This window comes from Camelus bactrianus, chromosome 12 (genome assembly GCF_048773025.1).
Source record: "Camelus bactrianus isolate YW-2024 breed Bactrian camel chromosome 12, ASM4877302v1, whole genome shotgun sequence".
Classification (NCBI taxonomy): Eukaryota; Metazoa; Chordata; class Mammalia; order Artiodactyla; family Camelidae; genus Camelus; species Camelus bactrianus.
Genome location: NC_133550.1, coordinates 8,373,302 through 8,398,142, shown reverse-complemented (window position 1 = coordinate 8,398,142; position 24,841 = coordinate 8,373,302). Strand labels below are relative to the sequence as shown.

General features: G+C 43.7%; 1 protein-coding gene and 1 pseudogene across 1 annotated transcript in view; one reads left to right on the top strand and one right to left on the bottom strand.

The window, feature by feature from the left end:
- Positions 1-20,488, top strand: part of LRIG3 (leucine rich repeats and immunoglobulin like domains 3) — a 45,162-nt gene extending 24,674 nt beyond the window's left edge. The window contains exons 4-19 of the mRNA XM_074374636.1: positions 1,710-1,841; positions 2,378-2,521; positions 3,540-3,683; positions 3,998-4,141; positions 4,546-4,689; positions 5,637-5,717; positions 6,627-6,698; positions 8,825-8,896; positions 9,405-9,568; positions 11,613-11,933; positions 13,763-14,044; positions 15,048-15,500; positions 16,274-16,432; positions 18,048-18,191; positions 18,287-18,562; positions 19,819-20,488. Coding sequence (XP_074230737.1) covers positions 1,710-1,841; positions 2,378-2,521; positions 3,540-3,683; positions 3,998-4,141; positions 4,546-4,689; positions 5,637-5,717; positions 6,627-6,698; positions 8,825-8,896; positions 9,405-9,568; positions 11,613-11,933; positions 13,763-14,044; positions 15,048-15,500; positions 16,274-16,432; positions 18,048-18,191; positions 18,287-18,562; positions 19,819-20,063 — 2,977 coding nt within the window. The 3' untranslated portion in view covers positions 20,064-20,488. The remainder of the gene's footprint in view (positions 1-1,709; positions 1,842-2,377; positions 2,522-3,539; positions 3,684-3,997; positions 4,142-4,545; positions 4,690-5,636; positions 5,718-6,626; positions 6,699-8,824; positions 8,897-9,404; positions 9,569-11,612; positions 11,934-13,762; positions 14,045-15,047; positions 15,501-16,273; positions 16,433-18,047; positions 18,192-18,286; positions 18,563-19,818) is intronic.
- Positions 20,489-22,705: 2,217 nt separating this feature from the next.
- LOC105062160 (large ribosomal subunit protein uL1 pseudogene) lies at positions 22,706-24,457 on the bottom strand (annotated as a pseudogene).
- Between the last annotated feature and the right edge of the window lie 384 nt (positions 24,458-24,841).

Here is a 24,841-nt window from a genome sequence, read left to right as displayed (position 1 = left end):
CTGACAGGGGCTTATTCTGTGAGGCGGTCCAGGACCGCTTAGACTTGTTAGGTTAAAAGCTCTAACTTCCTAATTTAAACACCAGAGAAATGTTACTACAATCAAATGGCATAATATGTGAAAAATGCTTAGCATGGGGCTTGGTGTCTAGCATGTCCTCCACGTTGTGAGAGTCCATATACATTCCACAGCAGAGGGGTAGGGACATAGCGCTGCTTCGAAGGAGCTCACAGTTGACAGAAAAGACCAACAGCGTGAAGAGTGCTGTCAGATGCAGCAGAGCGTTTTGTGAAAGCCCCTAAGAGGTGCTCTTATCTCAGGAGCCTTCTGTGATGGCGAGAGGCCCACGAGTTACAGTAGTGCAGGAGAACTTACTGAGCTCAAAGCACTATGCAGATGCAGTTCTGGGCAAGAAGGATGCGCACGTGAAGTCACTTCCTCAGTTTTCCCCTGAAGCGGTTTTACCGAACACTGTGGGCAGAAGTCGCGGCACGTGACTTACATCACATACAGAGTTCTCCTTGGAGCCTTTGGATGGTTTCATTGTTCCTTACGTTGTAAAGAGAAGACCCTTTATTATAGGTGGACTTTGCCATCATTCCACCCTTTCTACCTTGACATGTTACTTTCCCCTGTCTGATGATGGTCTAAAAAGTCCAAGTTACCTGGTCTAATATGACAGTTAAGACAGCTTGCTCATCGGTTTGGCTCCTGTTTCCTAGCAAGGTTGTCACTTAATGCTGAATTTCCCTCTTGGAAACTGCTGTATCAGTATTTTAAGAGCTTTGACGTGGCCTCTTTTTGTTTGTTTCATTTTTTCGCTTGTGGTCCAGGACAGTGCTCACCAGCAGAACTTCCCACAATACTGGGAATGCTCTGTATGTGTCCTGGCCCATTTGGCACATGCTGGGCACATGTAACTATTCAGGACCTGAAATGTGGGTACTGTGACTAAGGAATGGAACTTCAGCATTTAATTTTAAAGAGCCACAGGTAGCTACCATTTTGAACATCATGGTTAGTCCAGCGTTTAAGACAGTTAAGGTCAAAATTTTTAAAGATCTAGTTACTCCCAGGGGTTGTTTAGACCAACGGACTCTTCTGTAATACTTTTATAATATTCAAAGCTCTGGAGCGAGCATATCCACTGATACTGAAGACTGTGGCAGTGCATTGAAAGGTGCTATTTCTTAAAGAAAAAGAGATTTCTGTAGGATGGCTTTTTAAAAGCCCCAGTCTGATGAGTACTTTAAGTTCACTGGCACCTGTAGTGTGGGTACTTTCCAAGAGAAGAATTAGAAGTGGATTAGGATTCAAAAAGAAAGAACAGGGAACGAAACACATCAGCGCCTGGAATGCTAACTTGGTGCTAGTCACTTCACATCCCATTTCAGAAAATGATAAGGAAGAAAGACTGTTAACAAAACAACAGAAAGAGAAACCAGTTTAATTGCATAGCATTTCCATAACCACAGCTGTTAAACGCTCCCTGATTTATAAAGGAGTGCTTTTCATAATTCTAATACTATGATTTACTGTTTAACGCAAAATTAAAGTGACTAAGGAGTATTTGTTTAACTTTTAAAAGTGCTGTTTAGAGCAATCGGTTTTCCATATTTCTGAAAAATGAGTTAGTGATAGAAAATGTTTTTCACCTTTCAGATTGTTGTACCATCAACCCTGTTATCTGTGCTATTCTTGACTTCCAGAGCTGGAAACAAGATTGTGGAAATACTGCCTGAACATGTGAAACACTTTCAGTCCCTAGAAACTTTGGACCTGAGTGGCAATAACATTTCAGAGCTTAAAACTGCGCTTCCACCCCTGCAACTCAAGTATCTGTAAGTCGAGTTGTTTTTAACAAAAGTTTTCACATGTGATGAATATATTGTAGTATATTTTTAAAAAGACTCAACATTAAGATATGATGAACTCTGTCCTTTTTTACTGCTGATGGATCAAAAATGTAACTTTCTTACTGATAATTTGCTGTAAGCCCAAATAACTGCAGTCTTCATTTTATTACACTTTGGGTTACAAAAATGAGATACCCTTTGTTAGAAACTAAGTGCTTCTTTTTAAAAATAATAATCCAGTTAAACCACTAGAGTGATTCATTAATAAATGACTTTCACGGAAATTGGATGAGCATCTCTAACGAGTGTTCATAGTCTTCAAATGTTCCAGTCGCTTTCCCCAGCAATTGGTGTGAATCGTAGCCGACGTTGGGACAGGGACCTAAAGGGTTAATGATTTTAAGCGTCCATCATTTCAAACGATGGTGAGGTTCTTTGGAGATCCTTTATATGCAGAGTATACATGCACTTCCACTTCCCAAAGAACCAGGGAGAGAAGCTCACCTTCACACTTCCGACAGGTCCATCAACAGCAACCGAGTGACGTCCGTGGAACCGGGGTACTTTGACAACTTGGCCAACACGCTCCTGGTACTGAAGCTGAACCGGAACCGGCTCTCCGCTCTCCCGCCCAGGATGTTTAAGCTGCCCCAGCTACAGCACCTGTAAGTACAGAGCCCCTTAGATACTGTCCCCTCACCTCCTCTAAACCCTCAGCACCTGCCCCCTGACATCCACTATGTGGCAAAGGGAGTGCAGAGGCAAGGATGTGGCTGCTTACCCGGCGGGAGCCGGAGCTGCAGAATCTCCACCTCAGAACCTCACAGTCACCCAGCACAAGCTTCTGCCTGACAAGGCAGGCTGGGTTGTTACTGAAAGAGTGAACAGGGTGATCATTGAATGGCCTTCGTCAGAGACATCATCGTGGCACTGAAGACGGCGTGGGGACTCCCACTGCTGTGGATATGAGGGTCGTGCCGACAGCTGCAGGGCCCTGATGGCCTAAGCAGCCGTGAAGAGCTGTCTCGTTAATAAGCGGAACCCCGTCTGTGAGCAGGCTCCTCCACTATAGCGGTTTTCAGCCTTGGCTGCACATTACAGACGCTTGGGGAGCTTTTAAACGTCCCAATGCCTGGGCCTAGACCAATGATATTAGAACCTCTGGGGGTAAGATCCAGGCTTCATTTGTTTTTAGAACTTCCCCAGGTGATTCCTGAGTGCAGCCAAAGTTGAGAATGTGACTGCCTTAAAGAGAAAACATTAAACATGGACCTAGTTGTCAAAGAGAGAAATCAATTTTTGTTAGCAGACTGAACAGGATAAACTTGATGGCCCTGCTCCTGAGTAGACCTGTTTCCACATGATATTCAACATTCCCATTCTGGATAATTTAAAAACCAGTATTAATGTGTTTACTTCTATACTGAATGGACAACAGTTTAGAAATTAAAGTGTCATCTGGTGTGAGTATTTTATTATTCCAGAAGTATACCATGCTTCAGGAGGAAATTGACTCACTGCTAGTAAATCAAAATTCTTCTCAATGAAAATGTTTAGAAATTTAAAACATTCTATGTAATTTAACACTAGCTGGTTTAACTCTACTGTAGTAATGTCACATTTTATTACTACCTCCGGAATTTGTCACGTAAGCTAACTGTTTAACTGTAATATCCAATGCAGTGAACTGAACCGAAACAAGATTAAAAATGTGGATGGGCTCACGTTCCAAGGGCTTGGTGCTCTGAAGTCTCTGAAGATGCAGAGGAATGGCGTGACAAAACTCATGGATGGGGCTTTCTGGGGGCTGAGCAGCATGGAAATCTTGTAAGTGTGGGTTGTCACAGTTCCTACTCCGGAAGTGTGATCAAACAGTGCTCGGTGAACATTTAGTAGCTTTCATGTGAAATCCAGCGTTAAAATCTCATAATTTACAATCGTACCATTTAATTTTTAGTTTTGTTTCAGCTAATGTGACTGAGAATTTATAAGCATGGTGTTTCATGCTGATGTCTTCACATAACAAAAGCTAATCCTCTAGGAACAATAGGAATGTGTAGTGGATTGTAATCATACGTCCCCTTGGAAGAGTCTAGATGATGAGCTTTGGATCTGGCTTTTGGTTCTTATTGTAACTGTAGGCAGCTGGACCATAACAACCTGACAGAGATCACCAAAGGCTGGCTTTACGGCTTGCTGACGCTGCAGGAGCTCCATCTCAGCCAGAACGCCATCAGCAGGATCAGCCCTGACGCCTGGGAGTTCTGCCAGAAACTCAGCGAGCTGTGAGTTGCCTTTCATTCTCCTCAGGTTCGAGAGCAGGAATCAAGCCAGAGCATGAGCTTCTTACCACTGATCTGTGAAATTTTCATAACAAGGTTTCCAAGGTGACAGCTTTTTTCACATGCAGCCTAGTCAGAGTTTAGTTGCGGTAAGCTGAAGCCAGCTCTGCTGTTTCGATTCAGTGGCACGCGGGCCAAAGCAATGGTGGTTATTTTCAAATAAAGAGAATTTTTTTAATTACTAGGATTAGAAATAATGTTTGCCTGGGTATTATTAAAAAGGCAGAGTTTTAAAAAAAGGATTATTGTGTTAATATATCTCATCCTTTTTTTTTTTAAGTGGATCATTGTGTTGAACTGGAAAATAAAAGCTATTGTTTGTTTTCCTGTTCCTTTTTTCTTTACAGGGACCTAACTTTCAATCACTTATCGAGGTTAGATGATTCAAGCTTCCTGGGCTTAAGCTTGCTAAATACACTGCACATCGGGAATAACAAAGTCAGCTACATCGCTGATTGCGCCTTCCGGGGGCTTTCCAGTTTAAAGACTCTGTAAGTTACACATTGTGCTCTCTGTACATGAACCTAATTGGTTCCTAAACGTGCCCACTTTTCTCCAAGCAGGTTTCCTTTGTTGTGAAGGAAATGTGTACGGCCTCAGAAGTGGTGTCTTAATCTTTCCCAGATCAGTTTGATTACAACCGGCCCATTCCGTCCACATGTGCTTCTTGCAGGGATTTTGCAGGGACAGTGATCAGACTGTGTGGGCGATTACAGTTAGCCTTCTCGGGATCTCCAGGAAGCTGGTAACGGCTCAAGAGGGAAACAGTTTTAAATCTCTAAATTTTTCTTCGTAAAAATGCTGATTAAAAATTGACCCAGAGCAGAAAAAGATATACAAAGGACAGCAAAAGAAGATGCCTGTTTATCAGGCCAGTTATATCCAGACTTGATCTCTGTCCCAAGAGAAAGAAAAGAGAGTTGGATTAATTGACCTTTGAAAAAAATCTCTCAAATGTTCATTTTAATGTCGTGCCATGGGCTTTTGATTTTTGGCCTGTTGGAAAGGCTTGCTCTGTTCGCTATTTGAAGCATTACATAATTGAAAGACATGCTGTGTGCTTTGGCGAACTGCTCCTTGTGTGGTTGGAACAGTGGTTTTAAAGTTTAATGTATTTTTCAGACTATTCAAGACTTTCAGAATTTAGTCATCTTGATAGAGGAGTTAATAGGGCCAGAGTCAACTGTCCTGATTTCGGGCAAAAACTTAAAACGTTGCTGAGTGAGAAGGGCAGGATGTAAGAGATATGTTGGAGAGAGAGAGTTCCTGTCATTTTGAAAGGGGCAGAGATGACATGGGGACGTGCAATGAACTTCTTACAAACTACGTGCCACCTGGGAGGTGATGTTAGATTTCTAAGCATATCTCTAAAGAGAACACCTGTATCTTTGGTGAAGAGCCTGGTCCTAGTTTCGGTAACTTTCCTTCTTTTAATTAGGGATCTGAAGAACAATGAAATTTCCTGGACCATTGAGGACATGAACGGTGCCTTCTCTGGCCTTGACAAACTGAGGCGTCTGTGAGTCTGATTTGCTTCGTAATCTGCCTCACTCTTTGACCAAAACATTTTGTCTTAATCACAGTCAGTTCCACACACAAGTTGACATCTCTAAAGAGTTTAGAAATAGGTGCTTAATCCGTTCGTCATTTCCCCAGATGCCTGCTCTGATACAGAGTGTATATTAATTAGATTTTCTTTCTTGGACATAGTGGTTTTACTCAACACTTTAGTCAGTGCGCAGCTTACTTTAGCATCCAGATAAGAGTTTTAAGTTGTTTTGAGTGCTTGGACTCTTGAGATGATCGTTGTGTAAAAGTTAGTGCACTTACTAAGTTCAACCTTTTGAAACGTCCAGTGTTGCCCTTTGCTCAGGGGAATTTTTAAATGAAGTGATCCAGTATCCAACGATAATACTGCAGTGGGTTCCAAGCAGTACAGGATAAAAATCTGTTTATATTCAGCCACAAAATGGCCTTGCTGATGGCCAGATTCTGAGTTTTAAGTGAGTGGTTTTCAGATTGAGTTCCACGTAGCCCTAAAGGTCTGTGGACAATGAAGGTTTCTACAGGGAGGGAGGGGGAGGGGAAGGAGGAAGTCTCCCCATTACCTGCTTTACTTACTAGAGTTCTGAGACACTCGACTTGGAATAAAAATTTCTACCTCTTCGAAAAATCACTGCTTTAATTTAACCGTCAGAGTGGCTTCTTGAATACCTGTTTTGGCCGGATTCTCTGGTGAATGCCTTGCAACCATGCTGAACTGTATTACTGAAATAGATGGCACGGATACATTTTTTTTAAGGCTATGTTCTTTAACTGAAGAAAATAGACTTATTCACAAATGATTTAAAAAGCAATTCTTTTCATGAGAATCGCACTCCAAAATGGCTTTGATTAACTGTTCCATTGTAATTTTTCTTTTTTTAAGAACACTCCAGGGAAACCGGATTCGATCCATTACCAAAAAGGCCTTCAGTGGTTTGGATGCACTGGAACACCTGTGAGTAGCAGGACTTTGTTCCCCTCAAGGAAGTCTGAGCTGGTTCTCTGCTTACGCGTCACGAAAGAGGACGTAAACCAGAACGGAATTCTGTTGGTGTCCTCACGTCTGTACACATCTGTCTGTCTTCCGCCTTACCGAGCTACCTGCTCCTCTGTCTGTATCTCTGTGAAAGTGTACATACACAGGTACATACTTCTTTTGCATTTAAGGACATTACATCATAACTGGGTTTTCTTTTAATTATTTTTCTCAAGCAGAGGTACGTTTAATTTTTTTAAAAGCCTCCATTTATCACATATGCTCTGCATCTCAGGCATTCTGCCAAGTATTCATATATAATATTGTCTCAATTAATCCTCACAAGAAAGCTATTCAACGGCTATTATTATCTTAATTTTTAAGTTAAGACGTGGAGGTTCTGAGGGTTCACCAGCTCTATTGAGCAGTTAAGGAGGTGACTTGCATTTTAAAAATCAGAAAAGACAGGTCCCCCTGTCTTCGAGAATGTGGAAGGAGAGCTTTAAGGCTGCTTGGAGGACTTCTGTTGTTGTGGCTGTTGCTTAAGTATAAAATGTACAGCCTGTTTTTCCTCCTTTTTTTCTTTTCATCGTTCTCCTTTGCTAACCAACCTCTCAGTCCTGGCAGAAGCAGGACTCAAACCAGGGTGGCCTCCGCTTTCTCAGCAGCTCTTGCCCTCACAGCCTCTGCCCTCAGTAACTCCCGGCACACATTTCTGAAATTACAGTTAGGGATGTAAACATTTTCAGGCACTAGGAGGGCAAGCCAGGCAGCCTTGCTGGGAGTCAGAACCTGCCCAAGCGCAAAGCCAACTAGCTTACCGTATAGCCATGGCTGCAAGTGTTTGTGTGCAGTGAGAGGCCAAAGTAACATGAAGCCTGCTCACCCTGACTGTTAAGGAGTGCTTCTGTAGCCACAAGTTTTAATGCCCATTCACCTGGACAAAAGCAGTTATGATGTAAGAGACACATCTGGTTGTGCCGGCACTGGTGCTCGTGTCCAGCTGTGATCTGTGCCCCATTGTTGTGGGCCACTAGCCGCACCGACCGTGCAGCAGTGCGGGTTGTGGTCTGATGACTCTGCAAAGCATAGTTTGGAAGGGCGGGCCAGTATTGCTGGACTTAGTGAAACAAATTATTTTCAAAAGGAAACTAGCCAAAAGCATTTGTCATCTGACCCATAATGTTTCTGGGAAAGTGGAATTAGTAGGTCAGGGGAGTACTGACCTCTGCTTCAGTTTCCTAACCCTGTATGCCTCCCCCAGCCTCTTCCCCCGCCCACATTTGGGACCTTGATTCTGTCTTCTGCTGCCACTTGTCTCTTTCAAAATCCCTCCTGTCTACCCTGACCCACGTAAAGGGAAGCAGAGTGGCAATCACTGTGGCGAGGACTTTAATTCAGACTGCTTGTAAGTACGAGTTAAAAATCAAATCAGCCTGAATACACTCTCATTTGGAAACGTCCTGCCTGAAGTGGCCGTTGGTTGGTTGGTTTTAGCGAGTACCTCTTGTCTGAACCCCTTGCTGTCTCTCTGTCAGTGAGTTGTGAGTGGCAGAGTAGGCTGGTGACTCAGAGCATCGGTTTTGAAACTGAAAATAGCTGAGTTCACATCTGATCTGCCTCTTTTATGCAAACCAAGGAGTAGTTAGATCATCTTCTTTTGGGTTGCTGTGAGGGATAATTGTAATAACGTGTAGATGTAAATCACATAACACGGTACATATCATGGAAGGTATTCTGTCCATGATAGGTTTTTAAAAAGCATAATTATGAGGAATTTTATTTGTGTATTTAAAAGTTACTAAGCATTAGTAATCTGAATAATGAGAAATACAGTAAAATAACATGGCAGAATAGCTTAGGCCCTTGTGGGCCAAAAAGCCTGTGGTGGTGTAAACTCTGTCTGACCAGAACGGAACCTGCTCTGACGCAGGCATCCTTGTTTTCAAACCCAGCTTCCTGTTGAGTTCCTCTGGTCCCCGCATTGGTGCGCTTCACACAGAGCACTTTTGTGGTGAAGGGGCGGGCAGCGTGGGTCCAGCCTGTGCCTGAAGGCGCCCGGTGACCCTGACTCCCTCTAACGCACTTGACGTGGTTGCTTTCAGAGACCTGAGTGACAACGCGATCATGTCATTGCAAGGCAACGCTTTCTCACAAATGAAGAAACTTCAACAACTGTAAGCTTTTCTTTTCCATCCACGAATTTCAGATAAAGCATAAAGGGGGGGGCCTGTCATGGGGTAGGTCCTCCTGGATGATGTGTCTATAGGAAGTATCTGGCATGTTCTTCACATAACTTTTATTACGAGAAAGCAAGAGGAGTTGGTTATTTGTTCCCTTTGTGGAAAAGAGGAGTTCCTTTTTCTTTCCGTTGCGATTTTGCAGTTTAAGCATGCGGGGCCTGTTACGGCGCAGAGCCTCTCTCGTAGTACGCAGTGTCCAGGAGTCAGGTGTGTTTGTTACATCAGCACGTCTGTCTCCGCAGATCAGTAAGAACCACCACAACAAAAAAATGGTGCTAGTTCCACGTCTTGCATTTGAAGATGGACTATAGAATGTTTATTCCATGGGTTGTATGTATTTGGTGTCCACATTCATTGCTTTGTTAGTATTTACTTGAGTTTCGTTTACTTGTAGAAATCTGCATTTCATACAAAACAAATTGAATGTAATTACTCTCTTCAGGCATTTAAATACATCAAGCCTTTTGTGTGATTGCCAACTAAAATGGCTCCCGCAGTGGGTGGCGGAAAACAACTTTCAGAGCTTCGTCAACGCCAGTTGTGCGCATCCACAGTTGCTGAAGGGGAGAAGTATTTTTGCCGTCAGCCCAGATGGCTTTGTGTGTGGTGAGTGGCACTATGGCCTCGGCGTTTTATTCATTCTTCTTTCTTTTTTTTTTTCCTCCCATCTGTCCAGATCTTGGATTTGAGTAAATTTATGTTCCCCTAATAAAGCTCTTATTTCTGCTGAGGTAGATGAGAGTGGATCTTAGTTTGCTGATGATTGCAGTTTTACCAATGGAAGGAAATGCTCATACAGTTTCTTCCTCTTTGTGTTGGCGTCAGGGTGGTTTGGTGGAAAGAGAATGATGTTGGACATTGAGAGAGTTGGGGGAGAGTCTCAGCCCTTCTGCACGCCTTCAGTTCCCTAACTCTCAGTCTTTGAATCTGTGAGATGGGAACACCACTGTCTGCTCTTCCCAACCCCGGGGGTCATTGAGAGGCTCATGTGAGCCCAGTGAAGAGACGGACTTAAATCCTGTACAGATGCTAATTTGTGTGGAATAGAAAGAGAAAGTTAGCTAGTGGTTTATAGGCTGCTACAAATTTTTACAATTGGTGGGTGAAACATGACTGTAATAGAAAGTTTGAGTTTATTATAAATAAAGGTAAGGTCCTTTGCTTTAGCATGTACGCATCTCAGTGTTAGACATCTGCTTACCCGGCTTCAGATAGCTAGTTCGCAGATCCGGATCAGAAAGCCAGGTCTTCATCTGTCTGGTGCCGTCTGTTGTCTACCACACTACACTGCTGTTCACTCTTCTCTGCCGTGGAGATCTTTGTGAAAATAAGTGTGCAAATAGAACGTGGAATCAAAGTTTGCTTGAATTTTAGCATGTGCGTTGAGATATTACAGAACCCAATTTTACATTAGCCTTTAAAAATTTATTTAAAACCACTTTGCCTTCAATTGTTTAGTACAAGAAAAACTCCTTTTAGATTGCAGCATGCAATAGTGCCCACGGTTTCTGGAATTAAAACATCTGATGTGGCTTTGGATCTAAATAAGCCCTGGACATACATCTGTAAGGGCCTGAGCATTCCTTTTCCATGGTCTCTATTTCACAGTTCTTGCATCTCACGATAAGAATTCTCTATTGCTTTGAGACATATATGTGGTCTCCATAGATTTGTCACTCCACTGAGAATCTGAACATTGACTGACCACGTGAGAATTTTAGAATAATCATAACAGAAGAAGAAATGATCTGGATTACAGCGTGCAGGCACGACATTGGAGATGAGCTGCACTGGAGTTGTCAGAGGACCCCCCACATCCCGTCCATACATGCACACACACATGCACACGCACATTAGTTTTTCAGAGCACCCAAGGAGTACATTTTAGAGGATTCAAGATGCTTTCTTCTGGGTTTAGACCATCTGAGAAACTGAAGTTCAAAAAGGTAACTTTTCTAAAAAGTAACTGAGAACTTAAAATACCCGTTTGGAATGAGAGAGTTGCTGAGCCCTAATTACAGTGTGGCTCTGGCAGTGTAGCCCAGCGGCCTGGTGGACTGGCCCCTCCAAACTCCAGGCTGCAGCCAGGTCTCACAGTGAGCTTGAGAGAGGCTTTTTCTTTCTCTGCAGGATTTTTTCCTGCTCTGCCTAAAAATTACTGCCGTTTAATATGAACTGTGTTTTTGGTAAATGGGGTGTTAATTGCTGTCTCTGGTGATACTGATTATCATTACTGATGTTTGATTTCTTAATTTTTCTGGTTCTTATTTGTGGAAAACATATTGTGGGGGCATGGGAATGCAGTTCCTGACAATAGCACTTTAAGCTGATTCATGAGCTTGGAAGTGTCTTAGCTGATTATGTAAAAAGGGACCACAGGGGGTCTGGAGTATATTCCAGAATTCCAGCCTCTTCTCAGTTAATGACGGGTAACTAGGTCTCAGTCTCGATTTGAGATGAATGCATTCCTTTATAAACTCTTCCCAGCTACCATTTCAACAGTGGGACTGCTACTCCATCTGTGAAACATACACAAAAGGGTAAAACCTAAGCCACTGTTTGTTTTGAGTTTCCTGGTGTTCAAATCTGAGTAGCATTTGGACTCTCAAGCTTTAAAACTGTTCTGTTTCTTCCTCTCCATTTTGAACAGATGATTTTCCTAAACCCCAGATCACGGTTCAGCCAGAAACGCAGTCGGCAATAAAAGGTTCCAATTTGAGTTTTATCTGCTCGGCTGCCAGCAGCAGTGATTCCCCAATGACTTTTGCTTGGAAAAAAGACAATGAGCTACTGCATGATGCGGAAATGGAAAATTACGCACACCTGCGGGCCCAGGGCGGCGAGGTGATGGAGTACACCACCATCCTGCGGCTCCGCAATGTGGAGTTTACTAGTGAGGGGAGGTACCAGTGCGTCATCTCCAACCACTTCGGTTCATCCTACTCGGTCAAAGCCAAGCTCACAGTAAACAGTATGTGGTCTGACTTTTCCTTTTGCATTAAAAGACACCTTTGAGAAGCAGAAAAAGTGCCTGCTTTCCTCTCTTTCTCTTCTTCCTACCCCGGTCCCCTGCTCTCCTGGCTCCCACCCAACCCTTCCTCTCCCTGCCTCTCACTCCACAGCATGGAGTTTGCGGGTTATTTGTATGTAAGCAAGCGGCCATTGTGTTGAGGGCCCGTGCTTAGCGGGCCGGGGAACCCAGGTGAGCCAGATGCTTTCTTGCTCTTCGGGAGTTCACAGTGTCCCAGTCTCATGTGGGAGGCTTTGAAGTATAGTGTTAAAGCACACGCTCCTTTTTTTTAAATTGAAGTGTAGTTGATTTACAATATTGTGTTAGTTTCTTTTCAGGTGTACAGCAGAGTGATTCTGTTTTTTTACATTTTTTTCATATTATTTTCCATTATAGGTTATTGTAAGGTACTGAATGTCATTCCCTCTGTTACACAGTAAATCTCTGTTACTTGTCTGTGTTATGTATAGCACTCTGTATCTGTTCATCTCAAACTCCTAATTTATCCCTCCCCCTTCACTCTCCCCTTTGGTAACTGTAAGTTTATTTTCTATGTGAGTCTGTTTCCGTTTTGTATGTAGATTCATTTGTGTTATTTTTTAGATTCCACATGTAAGTGATGCCGTATGATACTTGTCTCTCTGACTTACTTCACTTAGTACAGTATTCTCTAGGCCACCCATGTTGCTGCAAATGGCAGTATTTCATTCCTTTTTATGGCTGAGTAGTATTCTAGTCTGCGTGTGTGTGAATGTCTGTTTTTCTTAAACCAGCCATCTGTTGGTGGGCACTTGGGCTGCTCCCGTGTCTTGGCTATTGTGAACAGTGTTGCTGTGAACATTGGGGTGCAGCTCTTTTTGAAATAGAGTTTTTTGTCTTTTCTGGGTTTATGCCCAGGAGTAGAATTGCTGGGTCTTACGATAGCTCTATTTTTCAGTCTTTTAAAGCACCTTCATACTGTTTTCCGTAGTGGCTGCACCAGTTTACGTTCCTGCCAACAGAAAGCATACCACCCTTAACTCAGACATCTGGGTTTGCATCCTTCTACTCCTGCTTGCGGCTGAGGGGCGCTCGTCGAGTTCCTTAACCTCTCTTGCCTCCTTTTCTACATCTTTCATTTAGGAATAATAGTGCCTACCTTACAGAGGTACGATCATCGTTAAATAAAATAATTGTGTAAAGAACTTAGCAGAACGCATGGAATACAGTAAGTGTTCAGTAAATGCAGTGTTAGCTGCTGTTCTTTATAAAAGCATCTCATTGTGCACTTTGTGTGGCAGGTAGACAATTTTACAGTGTATCATTTGTTTGTATCTTCTGTGGTAGAAGATACAGTTCATTAATGTGTTTATTCAGCAAATGACTGCTGAGGCCTGACACATAGAACAGTAAAATTAGAGGACAAAATACATATCCAAAGTCACAGACTGTTAGGGCCAAAGGGGAACTTCAAAAAGAAAGATGGAGAGGTCAGGGTGCAAAGAGATTAATTGATCTGTCCAAGATCTCACACATAATTATTGAGGAAACTAAAAAGTGACTGAAAAATAGCAGAAAGACCATCAGTCTGAAGATCAGATAACCTGTTTCATCTTTACTCCATCACTTCTGTACCTGTGTAGCCTTGAGGGAGTCAGTCTCTCTGTCTTAACTTGCAAATGGAAATAACCCCTGCCTTACCTATGTTAGGGACATTTGTAAGTCCCCCTCCAAAAAAAAGGAATAGAAATGAATCAGTGAATCTCTCAAACCCCAGCACACTAGTGCCTATGTTGTGTTTCTGATTTCAGTGCTTCCTTCATTCACCAAGATGCCCATGGACCTGACCATCCGTGCCGGGGCCATGGCGCGCTTGGAGTGCGCCGCCCTGGGGCACCCAGCCCCACAGATCGCCTGGCAGAAGGACGGGGGCACAGACTTCCCGGCCGCGAGGGAGAGACGCATGCACGTCATGCCTGAGGATGACGTGTTCTTCATCGTGGATGTGAAGACAGAGGACGTCGGGGTGTACAGCTGCACAGCTCAGAACAGTGCAGGGAGCATTTCTGCAAACGCCACTCTGACTGTCCTCGGTGAGTGGGCGTTTTCAGCTTCTGTGATACGCGTCAGTCTTAAAGATACCCACTCACCCGAAGGCCCTAAGAAGTGTCGCAAGTTTTGGGGGTGAGAGATGGTCTGTAGGACCCCGCCCTTTCCTGGAGAGGACTGTGGCTTCTCAGAAGCTTTGAAGTTGCTTCCTCAGGCCTGTGGCCAGTGCGATGAGTCTGCTCCCTCCCTCCAAAGGCGGGGAGGAAGTGCATGCTTTGATCCTCCCCCTTTTTGCAGGAATCACCTTCCCTTACTCTTCCTGTTGTGTGCAGTCTCCCCTAAGGGTCTTAACAATGTAAACAACATAAGAAAACAAATCCATGAACAAATTGAGAGGGAACTACTTTTTCCTTGGCCCCCATACAACTCTGGAAATCAGAGTTCATCTTTTATCATTTACCTAAACATTTGCTTTAAAAAAAAGTATACGAGCATGTGAATCATATGTGTATCTTTAAAAGAGTAAATCAGAGTAACCTACCAACACCACACAGTAATAGTAAATTATTTTCAGAATTTTGATACAGATCAGGACATCTGGCACTAGAAAGTTTCCCTTTAAAAATGTAAACATGCTGATTTTATTTTATCCAACAACACGCCCTTGTGCTTGAAGTAATTGTAATACATTCTGTATTTCTAAAAAACGCCTGACGTGCTTTGCTTCGCGTCACTTCCAGCATTCGCTGCCCTTGCCGAGAGTGAGGGGGACAGAGCGAAAGAAACAGTAAATATTACCCTTAACTGGTATCGTAAGTAAACAACAGCCAAATGATGACGTGAAATCCCAAATTCTGTGTAGATGTTTAGGCTCTTAAAAAGCCGACATTAAAATTCTGAAAATAATTTACTTTTGTTATTTGTTGTTCATAAGTTGTGAGAGAAGACAGTTTTTAGCTCCAATTTGAATACATTTACAGGCGAGGTTTTATGCCGGGCAAAGTCTAATTTCATGTCAGAGATTAAGAGCATGATTTGTCATTTCAGAGACACCATCATTTCTGCGGCCCCTGTTAGATCGAACTGTGACCAAGGGGGAAACAGCCGTCCTGCAGTGCATCGCGGGAGGGAGCCCTCCTCCCAGGCTGAACTGGACCAAGGATGACAGCCCTTTGGTGGTCACTGAAAGGCACTTTTTTGCAGCAGGCAACCAGCTGCTAATCATTGTGGACTCCGATGTCAGCGATGCCGGGAAGTACACGTGTGAAATGTCTAACACCCTGGGCACTGAGAGAGGCCACTTGCGCCTCAGTGTGATCCCCACCCCCACCTGCGACTCCCCCCAGATGACGGCCTCGTCGCTGGACGATGACAGATGGGCCACCGTGGGCATCGTGATCATAGCGGTGGTTTGCTGTGTGGTGGGCACGTCGCTTGTGTGGGTGGTCATCATCTACCACACCCGGCGGAGGAACGAGGACTGCAGCATCACCAACACAGGTGTTAGACGGCAGCCTGGCGCAGGGTGCGGGGTCGTGTGTGTGTGTGTGTGTGTGTGTTTGCACGGTCCTGCCGTGATTTCCTCCTGGAGTGTGTGTCTTGCAACCTGAGGCCGTGTCACAGGGGTGATTCATTTGTTTCAAGCTGCAGAGCTACGGTTAGCTCCAGGCAACACACCCTAGCCCAAAACAAAGCTGATGGTTACAGATGAGTGCTTTTTGTTACAACCTCATCAGAGTATCCTGTTGGCTCTCAGAGTCAGTCCAAATCACGGCGTAAACCCATCTGACAGGATGGCGACGGAGGTCCAGGAACAGCCCTGCAGTCGTGAGGCTTGTCCTGGGCCCTTGTGTTTTGTTTTGTCACGTGCTACTGCATATGCGCATGTGTGTGTGTGCAGGTATCTGGTACGGTGGGAGCGGAGCTTTGACCTAGATGTGCAAACTCCTATATCGATGACTAATACTAAGGCAGGGATGTGGCAGAAATCAAGCTTAAATCAAGAGCTTGGATGCGATCCCACGAAAATGGCCACGCCTCTGTCTGTGTAAACATCTGTTGTGTTTGAAATGCGGGAGGGGTGTCCCACAAGCTGTAGAGGAGAAGGTGGGCGCGGGTTCGCCTTAGCCCAGTACTGCTCAGTCAGGACGGGTTTGCACGAGCAGGTTGATTGGACCTGAACAGAAAACTAAACAGTGCAAACGTTCATTGGGGAAGCCTATGTGGCAGTTACGATCCGTCTCGGTTAACAGAATGCTGTTGTTTGGTTGCAGATGAGACCAACTTGCCGGCTGACATCCCTAGTTACTTGTCATCTCAGGGAACGCTAGCCGACAGACAGGATGGGTACGTCTCCTCAGAAAGTGGGAGCCACCACCAGTTCGTCACTCCTTCAGGAGGCGCGTTTTTCTTACCACAACATGACAGTAATGGTATGTGTTTAAAACGAACATGGGCTGCGGTTGTTTTGAAATAGCCCAATGGAAAGGTCCAATATAATCTTAATTTTCACAAGAAGTTGATACACTCGTATATTTGGAGCCTGGCCGAAGATCACTAGCAAAGCTGACGTGAAATAGGTGTATGCCTTTCTCTTACACACTGGAAAAATCTTTGTTTCCAGCAATTAAAAGAAGAGAAACAGGCTAAGTAAATTCAGTTCCTCCATGCGACATGATATGTCCTTTACGTTGTGAATGTTCTCTGGCCCTGAATGTTCTTCTTAAACGGCGTTCAGCTAGTTTCATGCGTGGTCTTAAAAGTCAGACGACTTAAGATCATCCTGTAGAGACATCTAACTGACTGCCGCGTGAAGAACTGTGCGGTTTGAAGCGTGGTGAGGAGGAGGTGACGCAAGTGCATCAGCCGGTTCAGGGCCCTCTGCTCACGCTCCCCGTGTGTCCTGGGCAGTTGCGATCCTTCCCGCTCAGGGTGTTGTGAACACTGGATAGGATGATAGTGGGGGGCCAGCTGGTGCTGGGCACAGATTAAGGGCTCAACACGTGGAAGCTGGTGACGTTTTAAAACATTTTACTGTCTTCCCACAAGCACTGGTTGAGTGGTCTGTGGCCAACTCTGTAGCTGGGATGAAAGAATGTCTGTCTTCAGTTTCACCGTTTAGTCAGTAATGAGACAAAACCCTCAACAAGGAGTCGCGAAGTGCTTGGCAGGGCAGTGGTGGAGGGTATAAACACAGGAGAGAAGATGGGAACATACAAGCAGGTGGTCTGTGAGATTTATTTGGTTGCAAGAACTGAGGCCTAAGCTCATTCAGATGGAGCAGGGTTGACCAAAAATTCGTTTACAAACACCTAAGGGACAGAGCTGGAGCAGAACAGCGCCGCGCTGCCGGGATGCTGGGGCCGGGCTGGACCGGGCTCTCGGAGCAGCCCTCGAGGCCCCGGGCGTTGCCGAGTCACGTTCTGGCTGTTTGCTTCTTGCCAAGACCCCCGACTGCCCGGCCCCTGCTGCCCGGACACGTGGTCTGTCACCGCAGCTACACCCTCACGATAGCCCTTGTCCTTCCAATGCTGTGTCTGTGCCCACCCGGCATGTCGTTTCTGGGTGGTTGAGCTCAGGCACTCAGGATAGGAATTTGGTTTTTTTTGGCTGAGCTCATCTTTGAGCTGGGCACTAAAGGTCATTGGTTAGGCGCCAGTCCCTCATCCTGGTCCTCAGTGACCTTCTGGAGAAAGGGGCAGTGCTGGCGGCATCATGCGGTCCAGACCATGGCTGCTGTGGCCACAGTCTCCGTACGCAGATCGGGTTCTCTTGGAAACCAGGAGACGCCAGCAGCCAGGTTAACACATCCAGCGCAGTAGCTAATCAAGTCCCCTTTTAGTAAAATATCACAGATTTACTCAGTTACTAAGCCGTAGGCCTCAGTACATTTGGAAAAACTCTACCATTAGTTTCTGCCATTTTATCTTTTATGTGGTATTCTGTCTAAACTTTTCATCTATACGTATGGAAAATGTCAAAAGTGGAGAGAATGTGGAGTGATACTTGAACAAAATTAGCACAGTGACTAAGATGTGTGTTTTCAAGGGCCATGCCACATTGACAACAGCAGCGAAGCTGATGTGGAAGCTGCCACAGACCCGTTCCTTTGTCCCTTCTTGGGACCCGCAGGCCCTGTGTATCTGAAGGGGAGTGTGTACTGCTCAGACCCTTTCGAAGCCTACCATCCAGGTACGTGGTTCTCTTATCTGGAGGGGATTTTATTTCCTGGTTGGGCTTCCGGAATCACTCACTCTGTCCCCGGATGTTGTCCCCACATTACCAAGGTTGCGGTCCCGACCCGAGGACAGCTTTAATGGACCACTGCGAGCCCAGTTACGTAAAGCAGAAGGAGTGCTGCCCATGTCCTCAGCCTTCGGAAGAGCCCTGCGAGCAGAGTGTGGGTGACTTAGGGTGGCCTTCCCGTGTGAGGAGGGTGCTCGCCTCTCCTCTCTCCCAGCGCGAGGGGCCCGGAACGAACACCTTAAGTCTCAACAAGTCTTCTGTAGACTTCGGCGCAGGCCCAGAGCCAGCGTCACTTACTCTGAGCAGTTCTTTCCTGGGTAAGTTTATGCAGCTACTAGACACCCTGACTCAGCACCCACATTCCCAGTTGCACAGGCGAGGGCAGAGAGAGCTTTGAAGGCCAGACTGCTGAAAATGGTTTTTGGTGGCGGTGTTTTTTTTTTTTAATGATGCCGTCATGATAGCCAGTTAGTTAGTATACATGTTTCTAAAAGCAAAGGCAGACTTTTAATGGCGCTTTTACCTGACTATGTATTTAGTCCCGCGCTGAGCCTCAGGGACTCTCTGGGCAGCGCTGTGTGTGGCATCGTCCAGAAGACAAGAGATCTGCAAGCGGCTTAGGCGCCCCGCTGGTCAGCCGTGCGGAAAAAGCGGTGTGGGGCTGCAGCAGTCTCTGGGGTGGGGTTGCGTGCGCGGCACGATTGTGGCTGGGGGTGTCTGGTGGCTTATGACTGAGCCCACAGCTGAAGAGTAGACCGCGTCCTACCTGGCAATGCCTGCCCGTCAGCCAAGCTGGACCACCTCCTGCGAAGGAGGCTGTCAGTGCCTTGAAGCCCTGGGTGGTGCTGGGAGACACGGGCTGGCCCCGAGATTCCGTTGTGGATTTTTCAGTCTAGTGCGTGGGGATGATGGGGTGGAAGAACTGAGATCATCTTTTTGCTGCATGGAAATATGGAAAAATGAACCACAACATTTAGGAAAAAAATAGAATTTTAAGATATTTTACTCAGCTTTTAAGAAATGCCTTGCTTTGTCATGGTATAATTATTTAATGTTCCTTTTTGAAAAGTGAAAATATCGTATATGACTGAGGCAAAAATTTGAGTCAATGGAGTAATTAATTTGCTACTAAAGAAGAAAGGGCAAGACATAAGGATTATTTTGAAAGAAATGTTCTACATTCAGGCACAGTTTACTTGTGCATAACTATCCCAGTGTCCTTTGTGGAGAATTGTGGGCTCTCAGTAAAGCTAGGATTTGGGAGAACTTCTGTTACAGAATATCATGCTCAACGGTTAGTGTTACTGTAGGTCATGAGACGTGGTCAAGAATGGATGCTTGTATTCAGTGGGTGTACACTTAAGAGGGGTGCAGGTGCCCCCAGCTCCTTTCTGTAAGGTCTCTCTCCACAGCACGGACACGTACGTCCACCAGAGTGCCCTAACGCGGGCTCGTGCGAAGCCCATACGGTATTCACATTCACAGGCTGAGGTGCTCCTGCACTTGAAACCCATTTTGCTGAGTTACATGTTAACAGCGGGACCCGAGTGCTCAAGGGGTTTCTTTCTTGCAGGAACATTTGGAAAGCCTCTGAGGAGACCTCGCATGGATGCCTTTCCAAGCCCTGGACGGTCATCGGATTGTCCGCCAAGAGCCTTTCACTTGAAAGCTCGCTCTTCCCCGAGCCTGGACTGTGAGTCAGAGGAAGAGGGGAGAGAAAGGACAGATTTTCAGCAAGAAAAGCACACACGTACCTATAAACAGACCTTAGAAAACCACAGGACTTCAAATTTCCAGTCTTATGACTTGGACACATAGACTGAATGGGACCAAAGAAGAGTTCTGACTTACTACCTCAAGTGGACTTCTATTTAAAAGAGAGAGAATTCTATGTTTTTAAATGGAGTTACGAATTTTAAAAGGGTAAAATGTCTTATTTATACAGAGGGACCAAAATTACAAAAAGTTAAAAATTTTATACTGGGAGTAACTTTCATATAAGAATACCTTTTAAAACTATTTTACTATTTTATAACTTTGCTTTATGCAAAAAAAAGTCTTATGTAAATTAATGGTATAAATCCATGACTATTTTATGTATTTTTATAATGCCAGATTTCTTTTTATTGAAAATGAGTACTAAAGCATTTTAAACAATACCTGTCTTGTACGCGTTTTGAATAGAAGTCACTTCATTTTCTTTTGCACGTTACATTCATTAAAATGTGTCATTTTTATCCCAAGTCGCATCTTCGTAATAACAATTTTTATTGTTTTCAATAGATTTTAGGCTTAATTACTTCATATTATCATGTCTCATATTGATGAAAATTATATTCAGGACATTAAAATATGAGCAAAAAATGATCATTCTGTGTACCCCCCAGGGCTATTGTAATAAGGCTCAAATCAGGTTAGGATGTGTGAAAGCACATTGTAAACGAGGAGGAGCTACAAGGACCAGAAGGCGCATTGCTCTATTTCTGACTCTGCAGACAAAAAGATGGGTTGTTGTAGGCTCGTGTAATGTAGTACAACCGTTGTTTAAATCATTGCTCAAACCCTGTTTCCTTCATTATAATAATGCCTTACGTGGTCTAATTCTTTGTGCTTTTCCAAATAGTTTCACACCCACCATCCTTAATTATACCAAGAATGGCTTATGGCACATTTATGTAGTAGAAATGCCTACCGCAGACACGGGTTTTGATCCAGTGTTGCAGGTTTTAATGGCATGCTGCTAGAAGTCTTCGCTGTTCCTGTTGATTTTCTGCTGGACGAGCAGTTCTTTACCAAAAAGGTACTCTTAAGCTATTTTGCAGCATTCTTTAAGAATTCAAATATTTTCCCAATTTGTTCATTGCAGCTCTCCTTGTTAAACACTGAGTATCCAATCTGTTACTTAAACAATTATTTACATTATTTCATTTAAGCTATGTTCACGTGAAAATGTTATGACATGAGTGGCATATATATACACAGACACACAGACACACACACACACAAAGAATATCGTCATTTTCAAAAAGAAGTGACATAGTTTGAAGTAATTAAATGAGACAAACGATTAAGTTTAGTAACTTAGTAAAACTTTTTTGTTTTGATTTGGTTTTTTTGGTAAATCCTTGTTCATCTATCTGTAGTTTAAAGAAAAACTCCCTGGCCCAAGATAAAATTGGGCTGGAAGAAGTTAACAGAGTACATTAAACTTTACAATCTACTGACCTGTTGAAGGTGTGAATTGATGTCATTGTCAGGTCTTTGAACTAAACTGAAAGCATTTATCAGAAAAGCAGGCTCTCCTCAGAGGATGTGCTGGGGTCACATTTTTTCCTGCCTGGTGAATTTAGAGCTTCGTTGTTTGTGGGCCAGCAGCCTGGAACCCAGATTGCAGAAAGATTTCCCTCCTTAATTTAGACACCGGAGTCCAGGCAGGAAGTCGATCCTTCCCGGGACCACCAGTGACTAAGTGCAGAGAAGTGATTTCGTGTGCTTTGGCTTTATCCTATTGCCAGATTTTCAAAATCGTGTTAATTTGTCTTCATTATTGCTGCATGTGATGCTGCATCGATAAGGGGTCTGCTCCATGATTACGAACTTCTTTTAAAGGACTGAAGTTTTCCAGCATGAAGGTTTTAAATCATTAACTCCTGAAATTCAAAACTTAGGTTGACTGTGCATTGACGTGGTTTTTCCCTTTTACTCTGCTTGTGGGCTGAAATGTATGGACTGCATGTAATCGTAGCTGTGTGGAGAAACAGCAGGAGCTTAACTTCTCTGACGTTTGCAGGAAAAGAATCTATATAATTTTGAGACTCCATGTTGAATTAACAAAGTAAATCTAGTAGGTATTAAGATAGCCTAAAATAACATAGACTTAAAAAAATGTAGATAAATATCAACTTGGCTTAGTTATGAGAAGGAATGCTTGAAGTTTTCAGTTTAATCTTTCTGTGCGTTCTGATAGGGGCAGTTCTTTACAATGTATCTTAATAGATGTTCACACAACTTTTGTATCTTTTTTCTCAATTCCACTATTGACACTAAATGATGGGCTATTTACTGTGTGTAATCTTACCTGTTTTTTGAGATACTGGGAAAGAAATATTCCTTAATTGTGGCAGGCAACATTTTACAAAAATTAAATATCTGTGGGACAGCACCATTTATTTTCACAGTGTTTCTACAGAAAGAAACCGAAAGTTATTTCTCAGAATAAAGCCAATGGTAGGTACCAGTTTAAAAACTCAATAGAAAAAAGGAGTGATTTGGTGTTTGTACATACTTGAGAGCTTTTTTTTTTTTTTTACTCCTTTTGATTTAATATAGGAAGTAATTGATAACCAATATTACAATGGATCTGCTACCCTGGTGTTTTTCAAAGAGAATGAGAACCAAATGTCGTTGCAAAATGCCTGCTCTGTCCCTCCTGCTCTTGGAATCTGCAGTGACTGGACTTGTGTAATGCATAATTTAACACTCAATATTTTTTAAGACAGCATTCTATTAACATTGAATAACACAATGTCCTGCCAAAAAAGCTATTAGAGTCTTCAAAGAGGGGAACAGTTTCTTCATGAATTGAAATTTCAGTATTTCAGAAATATCCCATTACCAGAACGTATCTTTTCTGTGGGGCATTTCTTTAACCAACGTATAATTAGAGAGAACCGAAACAAGCTTGAGAGGTTGCAGCTTTGCCCTAAATTCACATAGTGGTTCTTTGGTAGATATTTTCTTTTAACAGAGAAGAGGATTTCCCCACGTATACTTACTGAATTATCTCAAGTTATCCCAATATTGGGCGCCATTTATTTTTTGCTTTTTGTTTTGAGAAATCTGATACTGGTAGCATGTCTTTTAATGAAGAGGCTTGATTTTACCTGAGGTATATTATCAAGGTACAGCATACGTGGAAGTCTATATTACGGATTGAAAGGTATACAATTTATCGAACACATTCTTAAAATTACAGAAATCCTAAGTTCTCCCACTCCTGCTCTCTTTAGTATCAAGAATCTGAATTCTGTATCTTGAGTTTCATATCCTCCCGTATAATGATTGATAGGAACACAAGAAATTATAGCTAATATTCACATGTACCTTTTTATTAGAATTACATTTTTTAATTTAAAGAATTTTTGAGAATGCATTTTAAAGAAAAAAGCAAAGCGATTCATAACTGTTACAATTTCCTTTTTGGATTTCTTCTATAATTTTTTTCATGTATCTTTATTGGGTTTCATGGTTGATTTTGTCTTTTAACAAGTTTAAAACACTTTTTTAAAAATCATGTTTGAATATAACACCTAGTACCATCATGAGATTATTGATACTGTTCTGGCAGTTACTTTAGTATCTCTGCATATGGCTATGTTTTGATCTATCTACAACTCAGAGCTGAAATTTTTTTTTATTTTATTTATTTATTTATTTTTTTTGGTGGCAGCTGGTTTATTAAGCTGTGCCTTAGTATAGGCGCTGGGACTTGCCCATGGTGCTCTTAATGTACAAAGCCCGGACATTCTGCCAATTTTTCTTGAATAATGACACCAGGAAATTGACAGCTAAGTGGATGTTATACACAAGCTCATCATTGTCATTTTCACATGGCCAACAGCCACTGCCAGACACAGCACCTTCTTCATCTGGAACTTGACTGTGGACTTCACTTCGTCAGCTTTGGCCACCACATTCTCATTGTGGGCCAGCAAGGAAGGGAACTTGCCAGCCTTATTCAGACCTGGGCCCACGATTCTTGGGATCTGCTTGATCAGAGACTCTGAAGCCAAAAAGGCATCGTACTTCTTGGCCAGCTTCTTAACTAGTTTCTTATTCTTGTTGAGCTGCTTCAGAGCCTCGATGTCCATGTGGGGGATATCCACAGCCTTGGCCTCATCACAGTGCCGCTGGTCCCCCAGAACACATGCGGAGAGCTTGGGGCGGGGAGTGGACTTCCGCCTGACGGTGCCCGAGAAGCGTTTGTCCTTCTGAGCGTCGTAGTTCTTCAGGCTGATCTGAAGTTCCACTGTCTCCAAAAACTTCCGGCACTTGTGCTGGTTCCCGTGCAGGACTTCCCACACCGCCTCATACAGGGTGTCACGGGAGACCTTGCCGCTCACGATGCCTTGCCCCGCGATAGCCGGAAAAGAGCCAGAGTTGAAATTTGGTAACAATACACTATCAGTTGTCAAAGTTTTTTTTAATACCCTTCACTGTATGTTAGGTATAGGTGGTGTGAAACGAGTAAAATGATCCTTGTCCCATCTGCCAGTGGGGCAGGAAGCAGGTTCATAAATAAACGTTTATGATGCGTTGCGTCAAGTGCTGCAGTCTAGCAGGGCGCCCGTAACGGGCGCTGGTTTGTCTAATTCTGACTGAACTATCTAGACGTGTTATGTGCGCTTCACTCAGCGTGCCCTGGAACAAGCTGGTTTTCCCCCTGTTACCCAGTGTCCCCAGACGGTTCCAGGTCTGCGACTCCCTTTCTTGTTCCATCATCCGTCAGTCATCACCATTCCTGTTGTTTTGCACCTGAGTTTTCTTGAGGCTGTTTTTATCTTCCCTCTTCATCTCACTGCCGCAGCCAAGTTCAG